General features: G+C 31.4%; 1 protein-coding gene across 1 annotated transcript in view; it reads right to left on the bottom strand.

The window, feature by feature from the left end:
* The window catches only part of LOTGIDRAFT_239025 (hypothetical protein), a gene marked incomplete at both ends in the record, with an annotated part of 38641 nt that extends 13301 nt beyond the window's left edge, over positions 1 to 25340 (bottom strand). Inside the window, 6 exons of the mRNA XM_009052515.1 lie at positions 539 to 587; positions 3753 to 3814; positions 12177 to 12297; positions 19732 to 19838; positions 21833 to 21954; positions 25336 to 25340. Of these exons, the coding sequence (XP_009050763.1) occupies positions 539 to 587; positions 3753 to 3814; positions 12177 to 12297; positions 19732 to 19838; positions 21833 to 21954; positions 25336 to 25340 (466 nt within the window). The remainder of the gene's footprint in view (positions 1 to 538; positions 588 to 3752; positions 3815 to 12176; positions 12298 to 19731; positions 19839 to 21832; positions 21955 to 25335) is intronic.

The raw sequence follows: 25340 nt of genomic DNA, 5'->3' as shown, positions 1-25340 counted from the left end.
TAAAAATAGCCAACATGTTAATATTTCTGCTTGTTTCAAAATTAAAATTTGTCAGATGCAGGAATGTACTAGAAATTAAATTTTAAAATACAAGTCAGATATTGGTATGGAGTGGCATTTTTCAATTTATTGGATATACACAAAGATTTAATAAAAACTGTAGTTTCTTCAAATTGTCTGTACTTAAAAAACTTCAAGCATAAGTTTCAAACTTTAATATTTTAATTAAGTTTCATCTTTAAAAGCTTTGAGAACTAGGGCCCATTACTTTAGATATTAAATCCAATAAGTAAATAATAGCAATAAACCTTCAAAAAATTTGGTACCAATTAATCAAATAAGATTTTTTAAGGAAATGATAATTAACACCCTATTTTTCAGAATTTGCTTGAGCTTATAATACTGATAATTTTCCATGACAATGGTGTTTCTATGAATCAAAGCTTAACAGCCCCGTTGCCTTCCAGTAGAAACTCAACTGGACTAGACTGCAGCATCAAAAGTCCTCAGTTGAATAAGGGTTTTAATAGGAACTTACCCTGCCAATAGTAACTACCAACAGCTGCTATCATTAACTGTTCACCATCCTACAATATAACAGTCAAACCACCATAAATATGTTCATAGAATGTACTTTTTATTCCATTTCATAATAATTCATTTTCAAAATTTCCCAAAAATTCACTGTTAATACCCAATACACAAATATTTCAATATTTCTTATTGAACAATAATTTATTATTTATCTGTCATATTCACCTCGCTTACAGGTACATCAATTATTCAAATATTACTATATTTTCCTTGGTTTATTGGAATTTAAAATTTAGATGTTTTAACTATTCAATTTGCTTGATTTAGTTTTTAGTTATATTCAATTCAAAATATCATGACTTGCAAACGATTTTCTGCAGTCATTGAGCCTATTTCTCTCCGTCATCATTAGCAATGAATGTTTCCGCATGGAAATATGAAATGATTTTTTGTTATCAATATTGGAAAGACTGAAATGTTACTTTCGGTTTACTTCCTGTCAATTTTTGTAAAATGCCTATCAATATTAGACTGATAGCTTTTGTAGTAATTATTTCTGGCTAGACCTGCCTTTGATCACAACAAGGGAATGTTTTACAGTTCTGATTTATTCCGGCTATAATAATGAAGAAAATCATAAAATTGACAGAGAATAATCTTATCAAAGATTTATTAGGATATTTTTATATAATAAAATACGCCACCGACCAACTGGCCTGGTAATTCCAATAACTGTAATCATATAACTGTGTTATTTTATTATCCCCCGACCATTTATCATTTTATAATGGAAATATAAACGAGGGCGCCAGGGTACAATTGAATTTGTTCATTTTCATCTGTTACTTGATACCCAGATACTGTTATACTGTCCAAATCTAAAGTTTTAGTTCTTGAGATGGTTCACTATTATTGTTCTGTTCCTTACACCAACAGCATACTGATGCACTGGTATAAGATAGTCTCTAAGGAGAGGGTACTATATGTTCCCCAATCCTTATGACTAAATAAATATTATTTCTAAAAAAAAAGAAAAAAAAAAAGATAGTCTCTATTTCAGTATATGATTATAGTTATAGACAGTTCTAGTCTCTATTTCAGTATATGATTATAGTTATAGACAGTTCTAGTCTCTATTTGAGTATATGATTATAGTTATAGACAGTTTTAGTCTCTATTTGAGTATATGATTATAGTTATAGACAGTTCTAGTCCCTATTTGAGTATATGATTATATTTATAGACAGTTCTAGTCTCTATTTGAGTATATGATTATATTTATAGACAGATCTAGTCTCTATATGAGTATATGATTATAGTTATAGACAGTTCTAGTCTCTATTTGAGTATATGATTATAGTTATAGACAGTTCTAGTCCCTATTTGAGTATATGATTATATTTATAGACAGTTCTAGTCTCTATTTGAGTATATGATTATATTTATAGACAGTTCTAGTCTCTATTTGAGTATATGATTATAGTTATAGACAGTTCTAGTCTCTATTTGAGTATATGGTTATATTTAAAAAACAGTTCTAGTCTCCATTGAGTATATGATTATAGTTATAGACAGTTCTAGTCTCTATTTGAGTATATGATTATAGTTATAGACAGTTCTAGTCTCTATTTGAGTATATGATTATAGTTATAGACAGTTCTAGTCTCTATTTGAGTATATGATTATAGTTATAGACAGTTCTAGTCTCTATTTGAGTGTATGATTATAGTTATAGACAGTTCTAGTCTCTATTTGAGTATATGATTATAGTTATAGACAGTTCTAAATTTGAGTATATGATTATAGACAGTTCTAGTCTCTATTTGAGTATATGATTATAGTTATAGACAGTTCTAGTCTCTATTTGAGTATATGATTATAGTTATAGGAAGTTCTTGTGAGTTGTGGTATCATAAAATATCTGTTCTAGACTAGTATTAACCACAAGAAAGGCACTATACAGCCCTCTGCTCATCAAATATATTTTACTTTTCCTAATCATGACTTTATCATCTTTTGGTTTAAATTAGTTGAACGTTTAACACTTTTCTAAAAGCTGTTGGATTATTCATGTTCGTTAGTTCGCAATGCTAAGAACAACATATATGTTATCAATATCTTTATAGTATCTTTCTACTATGAATGTTATTCCTTTATTTTCTCTTCTGACTGTGAACACATAAGATGAAGAAAATCAAAGAAAAGGAGTGTGCAAATTGGTAAAAATCAGTGCAGAAACAACAGGGCAGACAGTGAAATAAAACCAAAAGTGCGTCACAAATTGGTCACAGAAAACTCCACAATACTTCCAAACATAAGGAAACTTTTGATTATTTGCTATTACCACCAGCACCCTTTAAATCAGTTGTTATCAAATGCTGAAATTACCAATGTCTGAATAAAGTCAGGAAGCATACAGCCTTCAATTTATGGTTTGACCAAGCAATGCTTGTAGCATGACGGGACATCACTATTTTATCCTTACAAAGCTTGAGAAATATAGAAGTAGGACTAGCTTGAATATCAATATGTAGCTTTTTTAGCTGTAGCAAATTCAAATCTTGACCAATACACAACTGCCAATTCATGTTTTCCGACAGACTGTTATTCAGCTGTAAAAGTGACAGTAACATATAAATATGTTCATAGAGCAGGAAAGTATCAAGAATCTAAAAAGTTAAAGTGGCAAGTAGGACTGGGCTGGGAAATCCACAGGATAACTTTAGTAAAACCACATTCAACTCTGGAACCTGGGATATCTCACACGAAACTCATTTAAAACTTGAAATATGTCACTTGAAGATCAATGACCAACCATCTATAACTACAACTAACTACGCCCCCATCTACTCACCCAACTACAGAACAACTACATATAGATACAGCATGCATCATATTGAACACAAATATCTTTAAATCGAGATTTTGAGTATATGTCATGTTTCAAATTTGTAGTATAATTGAATACACATTGAAAATGTATGATTCTTAAACCTTGGGTATACATCAGTCATAATTGGAATTTCAAAATGTTTCTTCTAAACTTTAAGTTTTCAAAATAAGGGCACAGATTTTGAAACATAACACACCACACAATCTAAAATAGGTTAACAGTTGAACCACTCCAAGCATAGCACAGCAGCAGTCCGAAGCACAGCAGTTGAATTATTGTGAGCACAGCACAAAGATGCATGTCACCCATTGTTACAGTAACTCACTTGAGCAAAGGAGGCGGCAAAACCTGCTTGACAAAAACCTTGTCTATGGTAACCCCAGGCAGCTGCAAGGTCAAGGTCATTAAAAATAACATAAAGAGTTCAAAGAAAACACAAAACATTAATAAATACTTTAGATGTTACTTAATTTGGCAGTGATTCTGAAAGAAATTTTCATAGCACATTTTTGAATAAACTTTTCTTAATTAAAAAAACTTAAAGATTTTGATGATTTCAGCTGTTCATAATATCTAAGACTATTCTATAATTATAAAATTTGAAGTAACATCCTGTTAATTTATTCCAAGGTATTTATTTGTGTCATTTGAATTGTCTGTTAAAATTTCATTACTAAATGCATTCATTGCAGCAGCAAAAAAATCCCATTTCAAGAGTTGAGAACCAGAAAATGGTGATGAACATTGATTTTTTGATAACCAAGACTAAAAATAAATTTGTTGATCAATACATCTGACGAATTAAACAACATCTAAAATTGAAACATAAAAAATAATAAACCACGTAAACATGTGATTTGTTTTCAAGGCAAGCTTTGTACAATATCTACATTTATTCTAGATCTTAAAATCAAGGCTTTAAGACAACCCAATGTCTATTCTATTCTTATTTTCTCTGTTTTGACCCAAGGCACACAATAATTTTCTTCAATGAAATGCAATTTTTAGTTCAAGCCCTCTGTCTCATATCAGGGTAACAGAGAAAGGACAATATGAATAAGAATCCTTTCTAACTGACGTTAAAATATGGGAAGCAATGCTGTAAACTGTTAGATGATTCAAGCAAGCTACCAAGAATCGTAGTAAAAAGTTATTTAGGTTTTTTTTTTTTGCATTCAGCTTGTGTTTCTTGACTTTTTGTTTGTGATTTGAAAAGGTACATGTCAGTTTTTTTTGTGTAATAAAGAATAAGTTGTGGTCTTGGATCAAAATCTAACATTAATTTATTTGAAACAAAATACTCTAATTTATATTTATAATGATATGCATATCACTAAAGAATCATAATTTATGCACAATTAGAAATTCATAAAATAAACATGTATGTTAATATTTGGCAAGTTCCCAATAATGCCCCTATTAAAGTGTATCATGTTGAAATGGCAACATAAATAGGAGTAGTGAATTTTAGTCAGAAACAATGTAACAAAACAGAAAAGGTGAACTGAGACATTTCATGAAAATTTGCCCAATATTTCTCACATACAATGATATTTTCTGCTAATCAAAGCTTGCATTGACTGTGAAACAAAACAGATGGACAGAAAAAAATTTCTGCAAAAGCAGAATTATGGAGAAAATGAAAAAGTGATTTAGCTGTAAGAAAATGGTGAAAAAGTTTAAAAGTGATCAGGGAAAAGCATTAAAGAGAGTTTTATTATTTAAAAGCTAAAAATTAAAAATTGTCCAAAGTGATGCCTAATTCTGTGATTTGGCTATACATGTTTTGCAATCTAAAACAAAACAATTCAATGTCAATTAAAATTTGTTTCTATTTCCATAATACAATTCTATTTGAAACAAAATATGATGTATTCACCAATAAGTTGTGATTACACAAGGTGTCCTGTGAGAAGAAGAAGAAGCAGATACACAAACTGGAGTCTTGGACCTTGTGCGGACAGACATATCCACAACCCTACATTGTCAACTGTATTAGACAATGTTCTTCCCCATTCACACCATAAAACAAACAATTTTTTTGCAGTCTTGACTATAATGAGTATGCCTTATATGTCCAAAAATCAGTATAACAATTAAAGATGATTTTGACACCCAAGCTGTAATGTTCCTTACCTAATAATAAATATAATTGACCTAGAATTTTCACATTAAAGTCAAATAAATTTGTTTATATAATTCTTGTGTTTATTTTTTTTTATTGACATGATATTTGGGATGATTTTAATGATGATTGATGATGAATTTATGATGTCATTAATTAGATTATTTCTAATTAACCTATCCTACGAACAAACTTATACACTAATCTATAAGCTTATTTTACGTCTTAAAGCAGACATCATTCTGTATTTAGTCAAAAATTAAAGTGACAAAGCTGCATTTTTGGTAGAAAAATCTCTCCATGCTGCAAAAAATACATCTTGAGTGAAGGTAAAAACATCAGCATGCATACACAAATATATAAAGCACATGAAGTTGGGAAGTAAGGGCCTTTTACAGAGGCCTTCGAACACAATTTTACATCACCTAAACCAAAGTCACACTTCACCAAAAAACCACACAAAAACTCAAAAATGAAAAAACTTCACTTCTAACTTAGGAAACCCATCACCAAAAGAGTCGAAACACAAAATTTTTGAAAATATACTTGCAATAATGGTTTGACATGGTTTAGAACTCATAATTCACAAGAGGTTATCAGTATTTCATTTTTACTTTGATTACATTACAGCACAAGCCTTGTTGTTTCACAAAATAATGGAACATGTAGAAAGTTTACTCCACTAACCTATCTAGTGTATTGGGGTTTGCCATTCATTTTTTAAGGAAATCTTAAAACACATTAACTGATTTTTTTATTTTCAGTTTTACACCGAATTCTCTTACAGGAATGAAAGAGTGATAAAAAAAATGATAAAATGTACAGAAACCAGGTTGCCTGGAATGTTTTATATAAACCTGAATATCTTCAGCTTGATTGATTTACAGATGTTGTTTCTGATATTCCACACACAAAACATTATTTAAGGTTCATTCATAATTCTATATCAGTTGTCTACCCATGATATGATTATATATTGTTATACAATGTAAGACTATAAATTTGTTAAGAGTATAACAATGGTTTTTGTAGTATCACAATAGTTTTTGTTTCACTATATTTTTCCAGTTCCTAATATTTATCAATTATTATTTATTTATCAAAATGATTTCAATGAAATTTGTACCCCTGTCCCACCTTCATTCTTTAAATGAATATTATTATTGAATATTTCTGAATACAACTTACATTTGATATAGCGGCAGAAAGTCCCACTTGACAGTAACCTTGACGATCAAACTGGTCTCTAAATCGGATTCTAGCGTCAACGGCTACAAAATGTGCACAAATGGAATACCAGTACCAAAACTGGTTACCATGGTACTAGTCTGATAGAAAATAGTTCACTTTAGATTGAAAGGACATGTTAAGTATTTATACCACTTTACCAAGTACTATTTTAACCTATCTTTATGATTTTCCTAAAAAATTGGTTCAAGGTTGAGAAAAATTGGTATTACTTTAATCTGTGTGCATTATACGAAAAAAATATAAGAAATATTTTTAAAATAGATTGTTTTTTCAGTTGTATTTTTTCATGCTTAGACATATTTTGTAGTGTAAATTTCATTCTTCAGCAATTGAGATAAATGATGAAAGTGAATGTTGGTGTCTTCTATTCTTTCTTTAGTAGATTTTCTATGTAAAATAATTCTTTCAGTGTTTAAACTATGAACCTATCCGGTACAGTAAATAGTATTATGTAATAGTCTAAAAACTATTTGAACCAAATGTGAATGCTTGGAAAGCAATGTCACCTTGAAAAACTTAACATAGTGGCACTATTAATACTAAATTAATGATCATGAGAGGTAAAATAAGGTTAAAAATAAGTGTAAAAGTGAGCTATTTATACCAAATGTGGACCCTCTATAAGGAATGTCATTTATCATTTTTGACCATTTATTTGTATATTTTTCTTTCAATGTTTGAAGGTATTAATCTGTATAGTAAGGTATGTAAGGTAAAGTAAGTGTTAAGTAAGTGTAAAACACTAGCTGGTCTGCTGTTTCTCTAATCAATGTATGAACTCATTCATCTTCTCACAATTTGGCAGATTTTCAAGTTATGATTTAACCAGAGTTATTTATATATAACCCAGTGTTAAAAACCTGGAAAGGAAGTCAATTTCAACATGGCTGACGATGGTGCACAATTATTATGGTCAAGTGTTAAAACACTTAGAACTAATAATATCTAATTTTACTTTGATAATAGGAATATATAGAAACAATATTTATGTGTTGTCTAATAAATACATGTTTAATTTTGTTGTGACCTACTGTTGTTGTCAAATAAAATTTCAAAGAACATTGTCAAAAAGTAATCCAGGATAGAGAAAGTAAGGTCTATTTCCAACAAATTAAATTCTCCAGATATTGTTTTATGTACAATCTTGGTAAAGTTGAAATTATTAGTACAAGGTATGATCTGAGTTAGTCTACTATGTATTCATTTGAAAATTCCAATTTCAAGTCAGCATGGTGGAGCTGCGAAGAATATTTAGATTTCAAATTGAAAATGTTATAGATATACCAAATAGACAATATTAGTTTTGTGGACTCTCAGATATGCCAAGTTGATAAAAAGTTCCAAAAGGCTGAGCATACCTTACCTCACATACCGCCACATAACTTATTTTAATGGATGTTGAATTCAATGTGTCTGCATGTATTGATATGTTCATTTTAATTTGCTTCAAAATGGCCTAAGTGAATATGATACTGTGTTGCTTTCACTTTTGGTGAACTATTTTCTATCATCCCAGTTCCTCTGATAATAGAGGACAACACTGAACTAAAAACAAGGAAGGAGGAAAACCCAAACCACCAAAAAAATAAACTTATCACTGGTTTATGTCTGATTTTTATTTCCTTTCAATTTTTATAAATCTTTGGATATACATGTAGTCTGAATTTGAAAAACATAGCTTTAGACACTGTATTTACTTAAAGCAATTGAAAGCATCAGATGAAGCAAGCTCTGCCTTCAACTAGCCATTGTAAGATTGAGTATGTAAGGCAATGATTTGAAGTTTGTATGCAAGCACCATGTTGGCTATGTTATAGCTTATAACTGTTATATCAGTGATATATAAATATATATGTTATGTAAATCTCAAATCTTGTTTCACATAAAATCCAAATATTTCAAATTCCACATCTGATTGGCCAATGGTTTCCTCGAAAATCAGTGTAAATCACTGAAATTAAAATGAGTGAATTTCATACTTGTGCAGATTCCAATCTAATGAACCAATCAGAAGAAGGTAAAAATCAGACATAGCCAATGAAAATGGATGAGAAACAAACAGAAAACACTTACAGATGTAAAGGATGCAGACATGCCAGATTGACAATAGCCTTGTTTATGATACTGGTCAGACACCCAGCTTTTATCTACCGCTAAAAAGGCATGCAAAATATTGATAGCAGGATTAGTATGCTTTAAAATAATCACACAGTGACATATAACTACTACTGATTTCAACTGATTGAATGTATCACATACTCAATTCTGTCCCAAACAAACTACTGTATACCAGCAAATCTTGTGTTTTATATCATTTATGTGGGTTTTGATATTCTTTGAGAATGACTGAAGGAACACAAAGAAAAACATCAAACTCTTAAGATGTATTATTTTATCTAACTTTGTCAATGAAATGTTAGCTAAGAAATTGTGGAAATGGAATCGTTTGTGCACTTTGTGATTATTGTTTGTAATAGTTGAAATCAGTTTGAAGCATGCTGATTGGTCTGTTACATATTTACCACAGAAACAAAATAACATGCCAGATACACAATAAAATAAAATTTCAAATTTTGGTTTATTTCCACAATAACACATTTAGAAATAAGGATAAAATGAAAATAAAATTTGAACAATTTAGTAAACAGAGTTCAGACTGACATTTTGAATTGTAAGGACCATGCAATAGACCAACAAGCATGTAAATAAAGTTTACTAGTTGATTCCAAAGACATTTACTTTAACTCTTCAAATATTTGAATTTCTGCGTAATCAATGATTGAATTTGTTTTTTTCTGCCTTTTAATTTCATTATGTCAATAAATGTAAATTTTAACAGTAACATCTACCAATATGGCAAGAGAGCTTATTCTTTAGCTATGGTCTGGTTATAACTTGTGAAGAATTATGTCTTCAATATATTAAACATAAGGTTCATAGCATACAGATAAGCAAATGTCTTTGTACATATAAAACATAAAATAATGATAAATTGTAATCTGTTTTTTGAAATAACTGTAAAACTAACTAATGCTCAATTCAAACCAACGGCGCTTTGATAGTGCTTTAAAGCGGCATACAAAGCGGTACCAAAGCGTAACAAAGCTCGACTTAAGCGCCAGGGTCGTAATAGATCGTTGGAAAGCTTTGAGCAAAGCTGGATATTCGGCAAGAGCACCAAAAAACTTTAAACTGTTTAAAAATTTTGGACGCTTTGGCACGAATTGATTAGAGCGCCGAGATTGTATCAAAGCTTAACAAAGCGTAACAAAGTTCAGCAAAGCTTGACTCAAAGCGTAGGAAAGCTTAACAGAGCTTTATTCAAAGCGGGGACCCCATTCTTCACGATCTGTCACCACTTGATCAAAAGCGGCATGAAATCGGCCATTTCGAAATTTTCCAATGCGTAACAGAGCTTAACAATGCACAAGAGAGCTTGATAATCGTATCAGAGCGTGATTTAAAGCGTCATAACCGCATCAAAGCTTAATAAAGCTTATCAAAGCGTGATTTAAAGCGTAACAAGGCCTGATCAAATCAGGAAATAATTCGTCCCCAAAGCGTTACCAATTCGTATCAGAGCTTATCAGAGCGTAACATTACTTAGGAGATCGTGATATTTTTTGAAAAGTAAACAAAAAATGATGGCGCTTTGCTCGCCGATTTAAAGCGCGGCATTCGCCGTTGATGTGAACTAGGCATAAACTAAGTTTTAACTGTCAAGAAATAAGTTCTAGCCATATTTTTATTTAGTTATAATGTCATGTCTAATTTGTTTATTTTGTCAAATTTTAGTTAATGAACTAATTGTGTAGTTATTGTGTAATAATTATGAGAACCAATTAACAGAAAGGGATGGTTGAATAATTATATGGAATTATTTTATAATTGATAAACTCATATTGTATGTTGAAAATTTGTTTCAGCCTCCCTTAAGGGGTGGGGAGTCAGATTGACCTAGCAACTATCAACATCTCAGATAGATTCTACCTTCTAGCAAAAATCAGGTCTGGCGATTATCAACCTGAACAAGGGAATCCAATTAAAAAAAGTTGCTAGAAGTCTTTCAATCTCAAGTTAACTGGGAAATATCTAATATGATGCTTTGAATCGTTAGTCAATCTGAACCCACCTTTATCTTTTACCCTCACCAAAACAAACCAAGATTAACATACTGAATTTCAACCATCCCTTTTCGAATTTAAAATTAGTTCAAACTTTAATATTCTAAAAAAAAAACAACAAATCTAGGCCAGAACTAACTTCTAATTACTAACTGCTTAAGTCCCTTGGCTCGAGTTTCTAAGAATCTAATTTGACTAATACAATTTAAAAAAAAACAGACTACAATAATATGATATGTATTTATAATTAATGGTTCAATAAATAAATCATTTATTGGAAGGTTGCAGGGTAGCTCCAGGACAAATTGGAATTCAAAATTTCAAGTGGACAACTGAATTTTAAAAGGTATTTTGAGTAGAGTTTGAATAAAACCTTAAAATTCCATGGAGCTACCCATAAAAATGAAATGAAAGATAATATATTTGGCTATATCCCATATACCAAGTGACAACACTTATAGCAGGTGCTCTGAGCAACAGAACATACTTTCTATTTTAATATATGTGTCCCATGTTTATGAAAATCTATGTTTAACATAATGCCCTAAGGCTGAACAAGAGCCAAATTAATTAGAAATCAACTGAATACATTACATGCAAATTGTAACTTAAAATTTGAGGTTAGATGTCAGATATCAAAAAACATCAATTATGGATAAAAAAAATCTTAATAAATTAACATTTAGTTAATACAAAAAAGGTGATGATTTTTTATAACATGATGTACAAATATGAAAATGACTCTTAGAATATGATATGGCAAGTACATAAAATGATCTTTTGGTAAATGAGTTTTTCTAAATACATTGACAACAGTTTTATTGAGATCTAAAGTTCATGTTGACTTTTGTTTTCCAGAGATGTCAGCAAAAATTAGGAATGTTCAGTTAATGATACATCATAAAGCAAATTTTACTGTTGGTTTGGTAGACAAGACAGGGTGACAACATGATAGATTGATAAGGCTTTACCAAGTTTCTTTAGAAAGAATAAGTTATACTTGTTTACCATATATAAAGATGTACTATTTTAATTAATACTAAATGACCTAGATCATTTCTTTAAAAATTACATTTTCTTATTTGAGAAGTATTTTGATGCTAAAACTGCATTATTCTGTCTGGTACAATGCTAAACTGCATTATTCTGTCTGGTACAATGCTAAACTGCATTATTCTGTCTGGTACAATGCTGAAATTGAAGATTAAAGGGACAAAGTAAAAAATAAAATTGGCAGTTTTCATCTTACCTGTTCGACATGGTGAAAATTCTTCGTAAGTTGTGGTGGATGCCCTGGCCAAGAAACATGTTCCAACTGGCTCCCGTTTATCATATGTTGTAGAGAAATATGTATATCTAGGTGCACAAGCCTGAAAAGTAAAATATCAAATACATAAATAGTAAATAGAGAGAATATCATAAAAAAAATAGAGACAAAATCATGAGTTATATACGGAAGCGTATTAGGGCCATTCATTTTTTTTTTTTTTTTAATTTTCAAGTTAGTATGTTGAATTTTCAAGTTTGTATGTTGAATTTTCAAGTTAGTATGTTGAATTTTCAAGTTAGTAACTTGAATTTTCAAGTTAGTATCTTGAATTTTCAAGCTAGTATGTTGAATTTTCAAGTTAGTATGTTGAATTTTCAAGTTAGTATGTTGAATTTTCAAGTTAGTATGTTGAATTTTCAAGCTAGTATGTTGAATTTTCAAGTTAGTAACTTGAATTTTCAAGTTAGTATGTTGAACTTTCAAGTTAGTATGTTGACTTTTCAAGTTAGTATGTTGAATTTTCAAGTTGGTAACTTGAATTTTCAAGTTGGTAACTTGAATTTTCAAGTTAGTATCTTGAATTTTCAAGCTAGTATGTTGAATTTGTTGAGTATGTTGAACATACTAGCTTGAAAATTCAACATACAAACTTGAAAATTCAACATACTAACTTGAAAAAAAAAAAAAAAATGAATGGCCCTAATACGCTTCCGTAGTTATACCTCGAATAGGCTGGGAGTAGATGAAACAAATATTTCTTCATTATCATTTCAGGCAAGGCAGGGTATGTTCATTGTCCATCTTCTGGAGCACTGGTGTTGGGGTTTTGAAATTGCCTTCTTTATGGAAGGTTCAAGTGATATAAATGTTTATTTAGTTGGTATTAAAACTTTTAAACTTGACATCACATATGGAGAGTTAAAATAATGAAAAAATATTGAACTAATTTTTCACCTTTCTAATATCATTCATAATACCATAAAGACACAACCCACCTACAACACCCCCCCCCCCCCTCTCATTACCCCCATTCCCCCCACTCCCATTACACCACCCCCAACCCCCCTTACCCTACCACTCCCACTTCGCCATAAAATAAAGATTAAGTGAATGAATCATGTGATAACAGAAACACATGTTATTCGGCTGGCTGGCAAGGAGTACGAATTGGGTCAAATATGAACAAAGAACTGTTTTCTTCCATCATAATCATTTGTTTTTTATTTCTTATAAAGGTCAAATCACTAACTTATTTCTATGGTCTTTAGTAACATTGGAATAGGCTATGTATTCTACTCTCAGAACATCATGGTCATATGTCACTCTTAAGCAGTGATCCCACTATCTCTGTTAGATATTACACAAAGTTGGTTTCAAGGGATGAAAGCTGACATACTATAGACTCACAGAAGCAATGGTACAGGCATCAGAACTTTTCTAACCTTGAGCATGATATGATTCCTAGCCTAGACTAGCAGATGACAATCCAACTCACAATCCATCGATTCCACCGTTACAAAGTTTAGGTAAATTCCTCAGGGTAGTCATATGTGACTACTTTTATGAAATTTGACGTTCTTTAGGTAACACTGACCTCTATACTACCTTAATAAAACTAAAAAATTGTCAACTGTTGAACAGTCTACATTATAAAGATTCTAGTTCTGTAACAAATGTAATATATCTTTTTTCTTTTGGTAAAAAATATGTTGAAGTGAGCTGAACTGTTTAGGTCATGTCATGTTTCAAACAAACTGTACCAGATGAGCTGTCTGTACAATACAGCAAGAGTCAGAAACTCCACTCATGACACCTTATATAACAAATAGAAGGTAAACTGTTTTGGTGCTGCCTGGAAGTGGTGGTAGATATTGGACATTAGATGGTGGACAAAGCATGTCAGCTTCTAACAGAGGCTGATATCACAGAGCCAGTGGTGGTGGTAGATATTGAACATCAGATGATGGACATATAAAGGTCACTTCCAGTATAGGCTAATTAGATTAGAATGATGTCTGCCATTTGATTGTCTTTAAAACAGGTGAAACTGGGGTCAGTCTCACAAACCAACCTTTAAGATGAAGTTACTGTTCAATTCTTCTGATTGGTCAATCATTGAAAGCAAACCTGATCTAAGTCTCACTATCCAAAGGGATAACAGTATTTTTTTTTCTTGATTTGATTTCTCTTAAAGATTTGAATCATGATTAACGTCAACAACTAGAGTTATGTAAGCTCCCAAAATTATTATTATATACCAAACAAGGTCAACAGAATTATAATGGCCAGAAAATATCCTTTTTTTTATTATTATCTTTATGCTGCATTGTGTTTATTGAAATTAATTCATTGTTTATACATTTAAAAACATGTGATAAAAGGTCAAAGGTTATGGTGATATCAGTGTTAATGTGATAATTACATCAACTGGCTGCCAACTGGTGTGTAATCGGGCTTGGGATCATTTTTTATGCAAATTCAAAGGTTAATATGTCAACTACTTATAATTATTTATGAATATTATTAAGGAACTGTTTTTATGTGAAAAATAATGATGTTTTATATCAGTTAATTAGTCAACCCTCTTACATGAATATTGAATTCTGGCTTATTGGAACAGAGAAGCAAAATAATAACCATTGAAAATATAAATTTCACGCATTCTACTCTTTTGTTAATTCAGGTATACATTCATTTAAAATAAAACTGAAGAGTATATAACTATTAGAAATAGAAGTCTATGTGTGCAATTTAACTAGCCAAGACAGATATTGGTTGTTTTTTATAATTATAACAGTATAGATTGTCTCTCAATTAACTTTTTAAAGACAAAATTAAGAGAATCAACTTAAGCAGTGCATACAAGTAGACAACCCTGTGTCATCTTGCCATCTATCCTCCTCCTAGAAGAAATGAAATCTTATAATCAACATTCCAAGACCAGAGAAAATAAACAAATGAATGCACCATATGCCAGAGGTAATTCCTATTACTTTATTTAGCAAACAAACAAACTTCTATCTATAGTTTTCTTAAATTTCAGGCATGGCTTGTTTCTGGAATAATATTTTATAATTTTATGTTTAAAGACATAACCCTTGATTAGTCGATGAAACTTAATTCTTTCAATATTCATGTTTCCTGTATCTCTTTTCAGTTTTAATATCTGGCATTGTGTTCTCATTTTAAAAAAACACACAGATTTAAGTAATCTAGACTACCCTGCTTCATACAATCAATTAAAAACATAGCAAGTTGCCCTGCTTTTTGCTCTACTCAAGCTCTCTAATTCATCCTCAATGATAACCAAATTATTTCTATATCAAAATAAGTCATTATGATGTTATAAGAGATCAGGTATAACTGGTCGCATAGCCAATCTTTATCTCTTATATTATATTTTACCTCTGCCAATGACCCAGTTATGGCTAATTTCGTAACACCCGCGGGCAGTCATGATCCCCTTTTAAAACTCGGAATTTATAACTGCCGTGGTAGAAGAAATTCCATCGGCTTAAAGACAAAGAGTCTACTTTTCCACCAACCAAGTTGGCCAAAGCTAATGCTAAAGAAGTGAACCTATCTATCCTAAGAGGGACACACCAGTCGCCTCTCACTTCCATTTACCAAAACACACTAGTCGAAATCTCAACTACCTAATAATCAACAGACTCGACACCAACCTGGACCTAATACAGTCCATAGCCAATAGTCCCTCCATTTAACTCCACTGGATTATCAGATTGCAAACTTCCCAATGAGATCACTGACAAATCTCAACCTGGACACCCCAACTTCTTTCTTGATTATAATGTTACCATGCCGACAGAAAATGGCAGAAGATAGACGCTAGTGTGTTTTATAGTCATGTTTCAAGTCTACATATTTCTAGGTTATTTATATTTTATTAGCTACTTGACTGATATTCTGATTTCTCAACTAAAGAATTTCCTCTTAAATTTTTGAGATGTATCAAATAAATTTGATAGCAAGATTGGTTGAGAAGACCATCCATAACTATGAACTATTGGATATTAGACTAAATGAAATAAGGCAATATGTGATATGTATTTAGATATCCTTCAAACTATTTTTAATTAGTTGACTACCATAAAAATTTGAATCAAGTAAGCCACTGGCACAAAATTGATGTGTGAAAGTCTGTGATTATTTTCACCTGTAATTGTTTATTGAATCAAATAATATCTGTTTAATTTATTTTTAGATTTAAAACACATGGAACACCACTCAAACTTACAACTTTCTACTCCAAATTCTGACCTTCACCTTCACCCACCTCCTACCCTTTCTAGATATGGTCACTCTTGACCTGAACCCTGGTTTGATTCTATGTGGAAACAGGAAATAACTTGGTGCCATAAGTTCTAATGCCAGGTGAGAGAAGAATTTAAAACTCTTTTCAGATAAGTTGTAAGCAAATACATTATATGGTCTGTTTCTTTTAAGTCATAGGCACCTTTAGATTTCCATTTTGGATAGTGATCCAGGTACTAGATACTATTGATGTGAGAAGGGAGGAAAAGGGGTTTTACTCAAATCTTCAAAAGTTAGAACAGATGAAAAAATTTCCTTCTTCCAAGCATTTAGAAAGCATTTGGTAAAAACTAACCAATGAGTCTAATCTTATTTTTTATGTTTTTAGCTGAATTCAGTCCACCTGGTTTCAGAACCAGCTGTTTACAAGTGATTACTGACACAAGTGGTCAGTTTACAGTTTAAATGGCCCCCTATGTATTGAGTAAATCTGAGATGACCACTTCATGCCTCTAGTCATAATTACAGTAAACTATACCATAGTTCAATACACTTGAGTCAGATTTAATTATATAACACTCAATATGAACTTCCAGAACTATTATCAGGACAGATTCTTTACAACTGAAATGTTTAGAACCAAGCAACCAACAAACTAACATTTTACAGCCATTTTGATAGCTTTTGTACTGAATATTTAAATGGACAAGGTCATATACTGGAATCTTCCATTTTTGATAAATGCATTATCTTTAATATCAATTCTATAAAAAAAATTCTACAAAACTGAGATGTTTATAACCATCAGTTTTCATTTTAGAAAAAATATTAATATTACATTTTCATTCATAAACCAATGACAAATCTATTTCAAGATAAAAAAGAAATACCATGCTGCGACTATAAATAGTATGGTATGAAACACAGCAACTCACCTTCCAGGTCTATTCTGCTTATTCAAATTCTCAATTCCAGATCAGAAGTTAATTTTCAGTTTGCATGATAAACCCTGATAGAAAATGTAGTTATATATCTAGATTGGTGTATTAATGAGAGAATTTATGGCAGAAAGCATCTGGTTTGATAGCTGACAGAGCCAGACCAGATCTTAATGTAGCCATCTGGTTTTATCAGGTAAATATATCAAAATGCAGACAGATGCCAATTTATAGACCTGCTCTCAGAATAGATGTGTTCAGCTCATTTCAGGTTAATGCCCACTAGTACTATCATTATGCATCCCCCAAGGCTTATTCATAACAATGCGGCTTTTGTTGATCATTGGCAAGCTACTGGACAAATTGATCACGAAGAATTTAGCAATAATTTCAGACAAAATTGCCATTCAAGAATGAAAGCATAGTTGGTTTGTGAATACTTGTAGCTCAGAAAACATTTCTATTTCCACTGTAATAAAAATGCTTATTATTTCTTGGTTATACTATTATTGTTGCTCAATATCTTTTGTCCAGTTAAAAATCTTATAAATCTTAAAATTCCTGTAATTTTGAATTAAATGCTTTTTTTCGCCGTTCTTTACAAGATTCGTTGAATTATCACCTAGGTGGAAATTAAAGTTTTTAATTCTAAATTACAGGAATTTTAAGATTTACAAGATTTTAACTGGACAAAAGATATTGAGCAACAATAATAGTATTTAACATTAATTATCACCTAATTTTCATCTAGGTATAAAAAAATAATGTGAAAATTAATGTTTTTAATTCAAAAGTAAAAATGAAATATTTCGTATGTGAGCCACTGTAATAAAGAGATCTGTTTATTGCAAAATGGCTGTGTACATAAACAGCATTAATTTACTTGAAATCTGGTCAGATATTTATACTCAATATGTGTGATTACACAGGAATTCTCAACATCCCAGAATGTTTGAAACTATGTTAAAGATGATTTCAAAGATAACGAAGCAATTAGGTCTTAAGTTACAGAATTCCTGAGAGTAGACTAGGTCATCTAGTAGATCGATATGAAGAACTCTTGATTATCCAGTGGACATATAAGAGTCAATAATACGTAATTGTTAGTTTACTCAAATTACAAAACTATGATAATGAATGCTATGAGAAGATGGGGGTGGGAAGAAAGAAGATTAAGTTATCCAGGAGACAATGTGATTTTGATACCAAATTAAGTATTGGTTTACCCATTGTTGTATCAAAATTGGTGTTAATTTCTTATACCAATTTTTCATAATGATATTCCCATAATGTTTACAACATTGAATTATATAAAGATAGCTTTTAAAGTTAATAACTGACTGAATCCTAAATATATCAAATCCAAACAGGATTATAACAATTTGAGATGGGTGTGAGATATAAATTTTGTTTCTGAAATGTTTCTGTATGATTTTATAGTTCACACCCAAAGAACTTCCAAACAAAGACAAGTTTAGCTGTAAACAGGGTGTTAGAATTACCTAGTATAAAGTTTCAAAATATTTTATTGAACACAAATAGACTGCTTGTTTTATGACACTTTTGATTGAAATTGTCTATCAAATAACTATTGGTATGTCTTTGTTCTGTATTGTATGCAGTCTCAATGTTTTCTTTAAAAAACTTTTCATAAATAAAAACAAAGGAACAATATGAGCAATGAACTTTTTGAAAGGGGTGCAAACCTATATGTAAAAGAGGGACTACGTGTATAATTTCTTCTGCAAAAACCTGAACATGAACTTTTCTAAACTCAATTATTATATTTCACACACTGTCTTTGGTCATTCTGTTAAGTAAGAATTCCAAAATATCAAAAAAACTACTATACGATGGAAACTGCAAAGTAATTTTACAAGAACAGTCAAAGGAAATACTACTTAAAATATTTCCTTAGTTAATAACCTCAATTCGCTGACTAAATATACTAAATAAATGTTATAAGTTTTGTAGACCTATAAAAGGGGTGCCACATTGACAATCAAGTGATGAGTACACTGCTTATTTTGGCAAAGCTCAATATAAAAGAATGGCTTAAGGGATGATCTTGTCCACCAACAGAGTCATAAGCCTATGTATGTAATAAGTATACAAATTTATATGATTAGCTACTCTCAAAAAATATTCTGAAGTAACAAATCCAGTTACAGAGTATCTTTATGTGTTCTTGAAGGGTGAGCTCAAATTAAATAACGTCTTTGGGATTGAGATTCAAGCTAAAAGGTTAAAAAATGACCAGTAGTGTCATGTCTCTATTGAAAAGGAAATATCATTTGTTATACAGAGATTTATTAACTTACCACTATGACACCATTTTCTCCTGAACTTTGAATGGTGGCTCCAAACCACTGATCAGATTTATCTTCTATATCAACATAGGCTGAGCCATTCCATCTGATGTTATTTCCTAGAATAAAATACATAATATCATGATTTCGCTATCAATATCTCTCATGATTTCCCTATCAATATCTCTCATCAATATCTCTCATGATTTCCCTATCAATATCTCTCATCAATATCTCTCATGATTTCCCTATCAATATCTCTCATCAATATCTCACATGATTTCCCTATCAATATCATGATTTCAATACCATGATTTCTCTATCAATATCATGATTTTCCTTTCAATATCATGATTTCCCTTCCAATATCATGACTTCCCTATCAATATCATGATTTCCCTATCAATATCTTTTATCAATATCTCTAATCAATATCTCTCATGATTACCATATCAATAGTCCTCATGATTTCCCTCTCAATATCTCTAATCAATATCTCTCATGATTACCATATCAATAGCCCTCATGATTTCCCTATCAATATCATGATTTTCCTATCAATATTATGAGTTCCCTATCAATAGCCATCATGATTTCCCTATCAATAGCCATCATGATTTCCCTATCAATATCATGATTTCCCTATCAATATCATGATTTCCCTATCAATATCTCAATTTCCCTGCCATAATGATTTTCCTATCAATATCTCTCATGAGTTCCCTATCAATATCTCTCATCAATATCATGATTTCCCTATCAATATCATGATTTCAATACCATGATTTCCCTATCAATATCTCTCATGATTTCTCTATCAATATCATGATTTCCCTTTCAATATCATGATTTCCCTTCCAATATCATGACTTCCCTATCAATATCATGATTTCCCTATCAATATCTCTCATAATTTCCCTATCAATATTTCTCATGATTACCATATCAATAATCCTCATGATTTCCCTATCAATATCTCTAATCAATATCTCTCATGATTACCATATCAATAGCCCTCATGATTTCCCTATCAATATCCTGATTTTCCTATCAATATCATGAGTTCCCTATCAATAGCCATCATGAGTTCCCTATCAATATCATGATTTCCCTATCATTATCATGATTTCCCTATCAATATCATGATTTCCCTATCAATATCATGATTTCCCTATCAATATCTCAATTTCCCTGCCATAATGATTTTCCTATCAATATCTCTCATGAGTTCCCTATCAATATCTTGATTTCTTTATCAATATCATGATTTCCCTATCAATATCTTGATTTCTTCATCAATATCATGATTTCCCTATCAATATCTCTCATGATTTCCCTATCAATATCTCAATTTCCCTGCCATAATGATTCTCCTATCAATATCTCTCATGAGTTCCCTATCAATATCTTGATTTCTTTATCAATATCATGATTTCCCTATCAATATCTTGATTTCTTCATCAATATCATGATTTCCCTATCAATATCTCTCATGATTTCCCTGTCAATATCTCTCATGATTTCCCTATCAATATCGTGATTTCCCTGTCATATAATGATTTTCCTATCAATATAATGATTTTATCAATATCATGATTTTCCTATCAATTTTTCAATTTTCCTCTCAATATCATGATTTTCCTATCAATATTATGAAAATATCAAAATATACTCTAAATTGCTAGAGAGACAACCATCTGATATATCTTCTTCTTTGCTGTAACTTTGGTCGGAGCGTAAGTTGGGGGAGGGGACTGGAAACAATTCTTATGGTTATAAATATTTGCTTGTCCCTGCATCATCAACTGATCATAATCATTAAAATAGTAATGCAAAGGTTGCAACACAGAATATAACAAACATGACGTGTCCGAAGGTAAGGTTCGGCTTTGTTGTAAGATCGGGTTCCTCATTTCTTACCGAAGGCCAAAAATCATGAAAATTATTTAACAAGCGGAACTTCGTGACTTCCGTGGCTTACTCCCGTAAAATGAAAACCTTTTTCTACGAAACATCACGAAACAATTTTCCAGGGGGTCACAGGTTCATTTTTTCACTATGTAAATTGATAAAAAAAATTCAAAATAAATGTGTGTGTGTGTGTGCGACTTACCTTTGGCATCGAAAGGAATCTCCTGGCAGTAGTCGGCACGATCTATTCCACATCTAAATACAGATCCTGCTCTGTTAACACCTGGTTGGGATGTTTCACCTTTTGGAGCACCGACTAATAACCTGAAATAAGGGATAGGGTCATTGTAAAAATGATAGTTTGAATATGAGATATAATGCCTTTGATTATGTCTACATAATTCTTAAAAATCTTATGATAATTGTTAGTGGCGACTCCAAACGAAGATTGGAGAGTAAAGAGGGCATGCTTTTCCCAGGGGCATATTATGGTCTCTTTAACCCTTAGAATTGTTTTAAAAAGAATTGGACCTCCAATCCAAAGTTCTGTAGCAACCACTAAATTAAATTTTCCTACAAATTTGAAATCTCTAGACTGTTCTGAAGCCGATCACGGCAACAATTAGAAATATTGAACACTATCAGTCTTGTTGTAGTAGTTGTTGTTGTAGTTTATGATTGTAATGTTTTTAGTGACCGTGGTGTTCGTATATTCATAACTGTACGTGATTTAAAACAATTCTACTATGGATAGAATTTGGTACATTATGATATATTATGTAATATGCTATTAGTTTATGAACTTTTCCCACCTCAATTATGAGAAAAACTTTTGGTTAGTATGTGTTAACGGTTTAATTAAGTGAGAGGTTCTCGATAGATTTGAAGAAACATCAGATTCTTACATCAGATTGGTACCCTTTTCTGAATTTAGGCACACATGATAACCTTTGTCATTTGTCTGAAATGATTTTACGACTAGAAATCAATACAGACTAGCGTTTATTTCTGAATTCACCTGGTACTCATGTACTTGTATTCACGGTTATGACAAGGACCGTTCCTTTTTAAAGCTTTGACTCGTTTCGACTTTCTTGAGACTTTGCCACGGGTGTCATGAGTTCATTTTTGTTCCGAAAACTGGATTTATGACGTTATTGAACCAACATCTGCATACAAATCTGGACTAGTCACCTTTCAGAAGAGAGATAAATATCCACTTGATATGTCTGAATGAAAAAAGAGATTTTGGCGTTTGAAAATGTAATACTTGTTAAAAGGAGATGATTACCCCAGTGTTCTGCCTCGACGAGTTGTTTATTTTTAGATAGTATCGGTGAGATGTCTCCTGGAGATATAGCTCTACTGATTACTCTACAGATTACTACCAGATTATGACACTTTGCTGATACATATGTATGACATTTGAATTATCACTGGCCAAGGGGGATTGTAAAGCGTTCAATTTTTCTAGACATAGAGAGCATTCTTAAAGAACGCCCTTCGCTCTTATATTGTCTTCATATTGCATGTAATATTAACCATAAGCGGATTTTGTGTGTAGTTTCGAAGATTTCAACCTATCCACTGTTCCACGAGTTATTTCTAACATAAATTGTCGTTTTTTTTAACTAATATAATAAAAGTTGCATCAATAACGATCGCTACAATCCTCGGCTTTGGTAGTTGCTACTTTGAATAAGTATAATTCGAGGACCAATTAAATGTCAGTACATGTCATAATATTTACCATCCTAACATTGAGTACCAATTAATGATTAATTAAAGATGGTGATTAATTTAATTACATATTTACTCCATGTACTGATTACATTATAATACTATATTCCTTTTCTTTCTGAACTGTATGTCACTCTGACCACAGAAAGCTGTTATAGTGCTGAGCAAACATATGCCATATTTACGATTAAGTCCCAAATACACAGTTCTGATGGCCTTTACTGTATGCCAGCACCTATAACTTAAAACCACTAAGAATTAGACGAATTTATTTGTCTTGAGATGTTGGGTCAAAATGTCAAACTAGAATGTAAATATAAATTCAATTGAACATGGTCACTTGATATTCCGCTCTCAAGAGCTGCAAGTAGACGTTTAACATCAAGCTGTAGAACTGTATTCCCTATTCTGAAGATGGCTTTTGCTGATATCATAGTCATATTCTGGGCAAAGACGTCAGGGTAGAGTGTGTTTGGGGCACTGAAGGGGGCAAGCTGTTGAAATTTGCAATACTATGTTTTATATCAATTGTGTGATAGTTTTGATATGTCTCATCTTTCTCTCTCAACTATATGCAAACTGCATCAGTCAGCTGTTTCAATGATGAAATGAATTCTATTTTTTACTTATCTGAGATGCTGTCGGTCGTCAATGTTTATTTGACATTTTAAGCAAGTGTTTGGGTCGGGCTAAATAAATAGAATAATACGGTTATTTATTTATTTATGGATAGAAACCGTGAAATACCTGATGATATACTATAGAATGGTAAGTATAAAATGACAAATCCCCCAAAATGTAGAAATGATGATCTATTTCTTGAAACTTGTCCATGGGAAAACAATGCCAAGAGGTCAGACTAATGCGATGATCCTAGAGGACCTTAGTTTGTATAGTTGTAAAATGTTTCTGCTTAACAGGTGTAGTTGGTCACAATAGTTTAGAAGTATATGAAGTGTATTTGAATACTAGATGCGGTTCAGAGCAGTATTAGACCAACCGTATTTAGGAATTACTATATATAGACATGTATCTGTTTCTGTACACACCAATTGTATATTTAACCCAGTTTTACACATGGTAACATTTTATAATCCTTCTGTTAAAAAAATACTGAAGTACTTTCACTTTTTTCTTCTTCTTTCAAAGAAATAGTACCCTCTCAAAGCTTTTGAAACACTTTTCTCTTAACGCTACATTGTTCTCAATAGACACTGAGCATAGCCTAACCTTGATGCTTTTCTTGGCGTTTTTTCTCAGTTAAAGGCGACAAGAGAAGTTAAGCAACCTAGATCTGAATTACACTATATTCTTGTATTATATCGATATGTTTGATATTGAATGCAATTTTAAGGAAAACTCAATGGATTTAAAACATAAGAAGAATTTCATTTCATTACCTCCAAAGAATTAAAACTTAAGATATAACATGATGTCGTCGTCAAACAAGGTTGTATATTTAAGCCTCGATTTTTTTTTCATTATTTCAAATAACCTAATGTGAGAATGTAATGCAGAACATCAAAGAAAAACTGTAAAGTATTCTAATTAAGAGAAATACATGGTTTGAATTCAGTGATTGAATTGAATTGACTTAATTGTGAAAAATCATTATGAACAGACAGACAGAACATGTATTTATTTCTGATGCTGTAACATAAATTACAACGGTTCAATCAAAACATAAGTCTAAAAACCAAAAACAACCCCGGTGTCACAACATGAGAGACCAGGTAACACTATATTCTTAGTATTTTCTTAGCCTCAAGGTCCTGAATTTACGGTAGTGGTTAGAATTTCCCATTACACTCCGAGAGCAAACCAATATCATGTTATACCTGTCACTGTCATCAGACGTCTCATTAATCAAGTTTATCATTAATTAACTTTTAATCTCTTTTTACACTGAACTTTTATATTTCGACTAGGCTTTAAATTTGACCATTTAGATTAGTCTATACCAACCTCAT

The sequence above is a fragment of the Lottia gigantea genome (assembly GCF_000327385.1).
Source record: "Lottia gigantea unplaced genomic scaffold LOTGIsca_185, whole genome shotgun sequence".
NCBI classification, from domain to species: Eukaryota; Metazoa; Mollusca; class Gastropoda; family Lottiidae; genus Lottia; species Lottia gigantea.
This window is presented reverse-complemented; position numbering and strand designations above follow the sequence as displayed.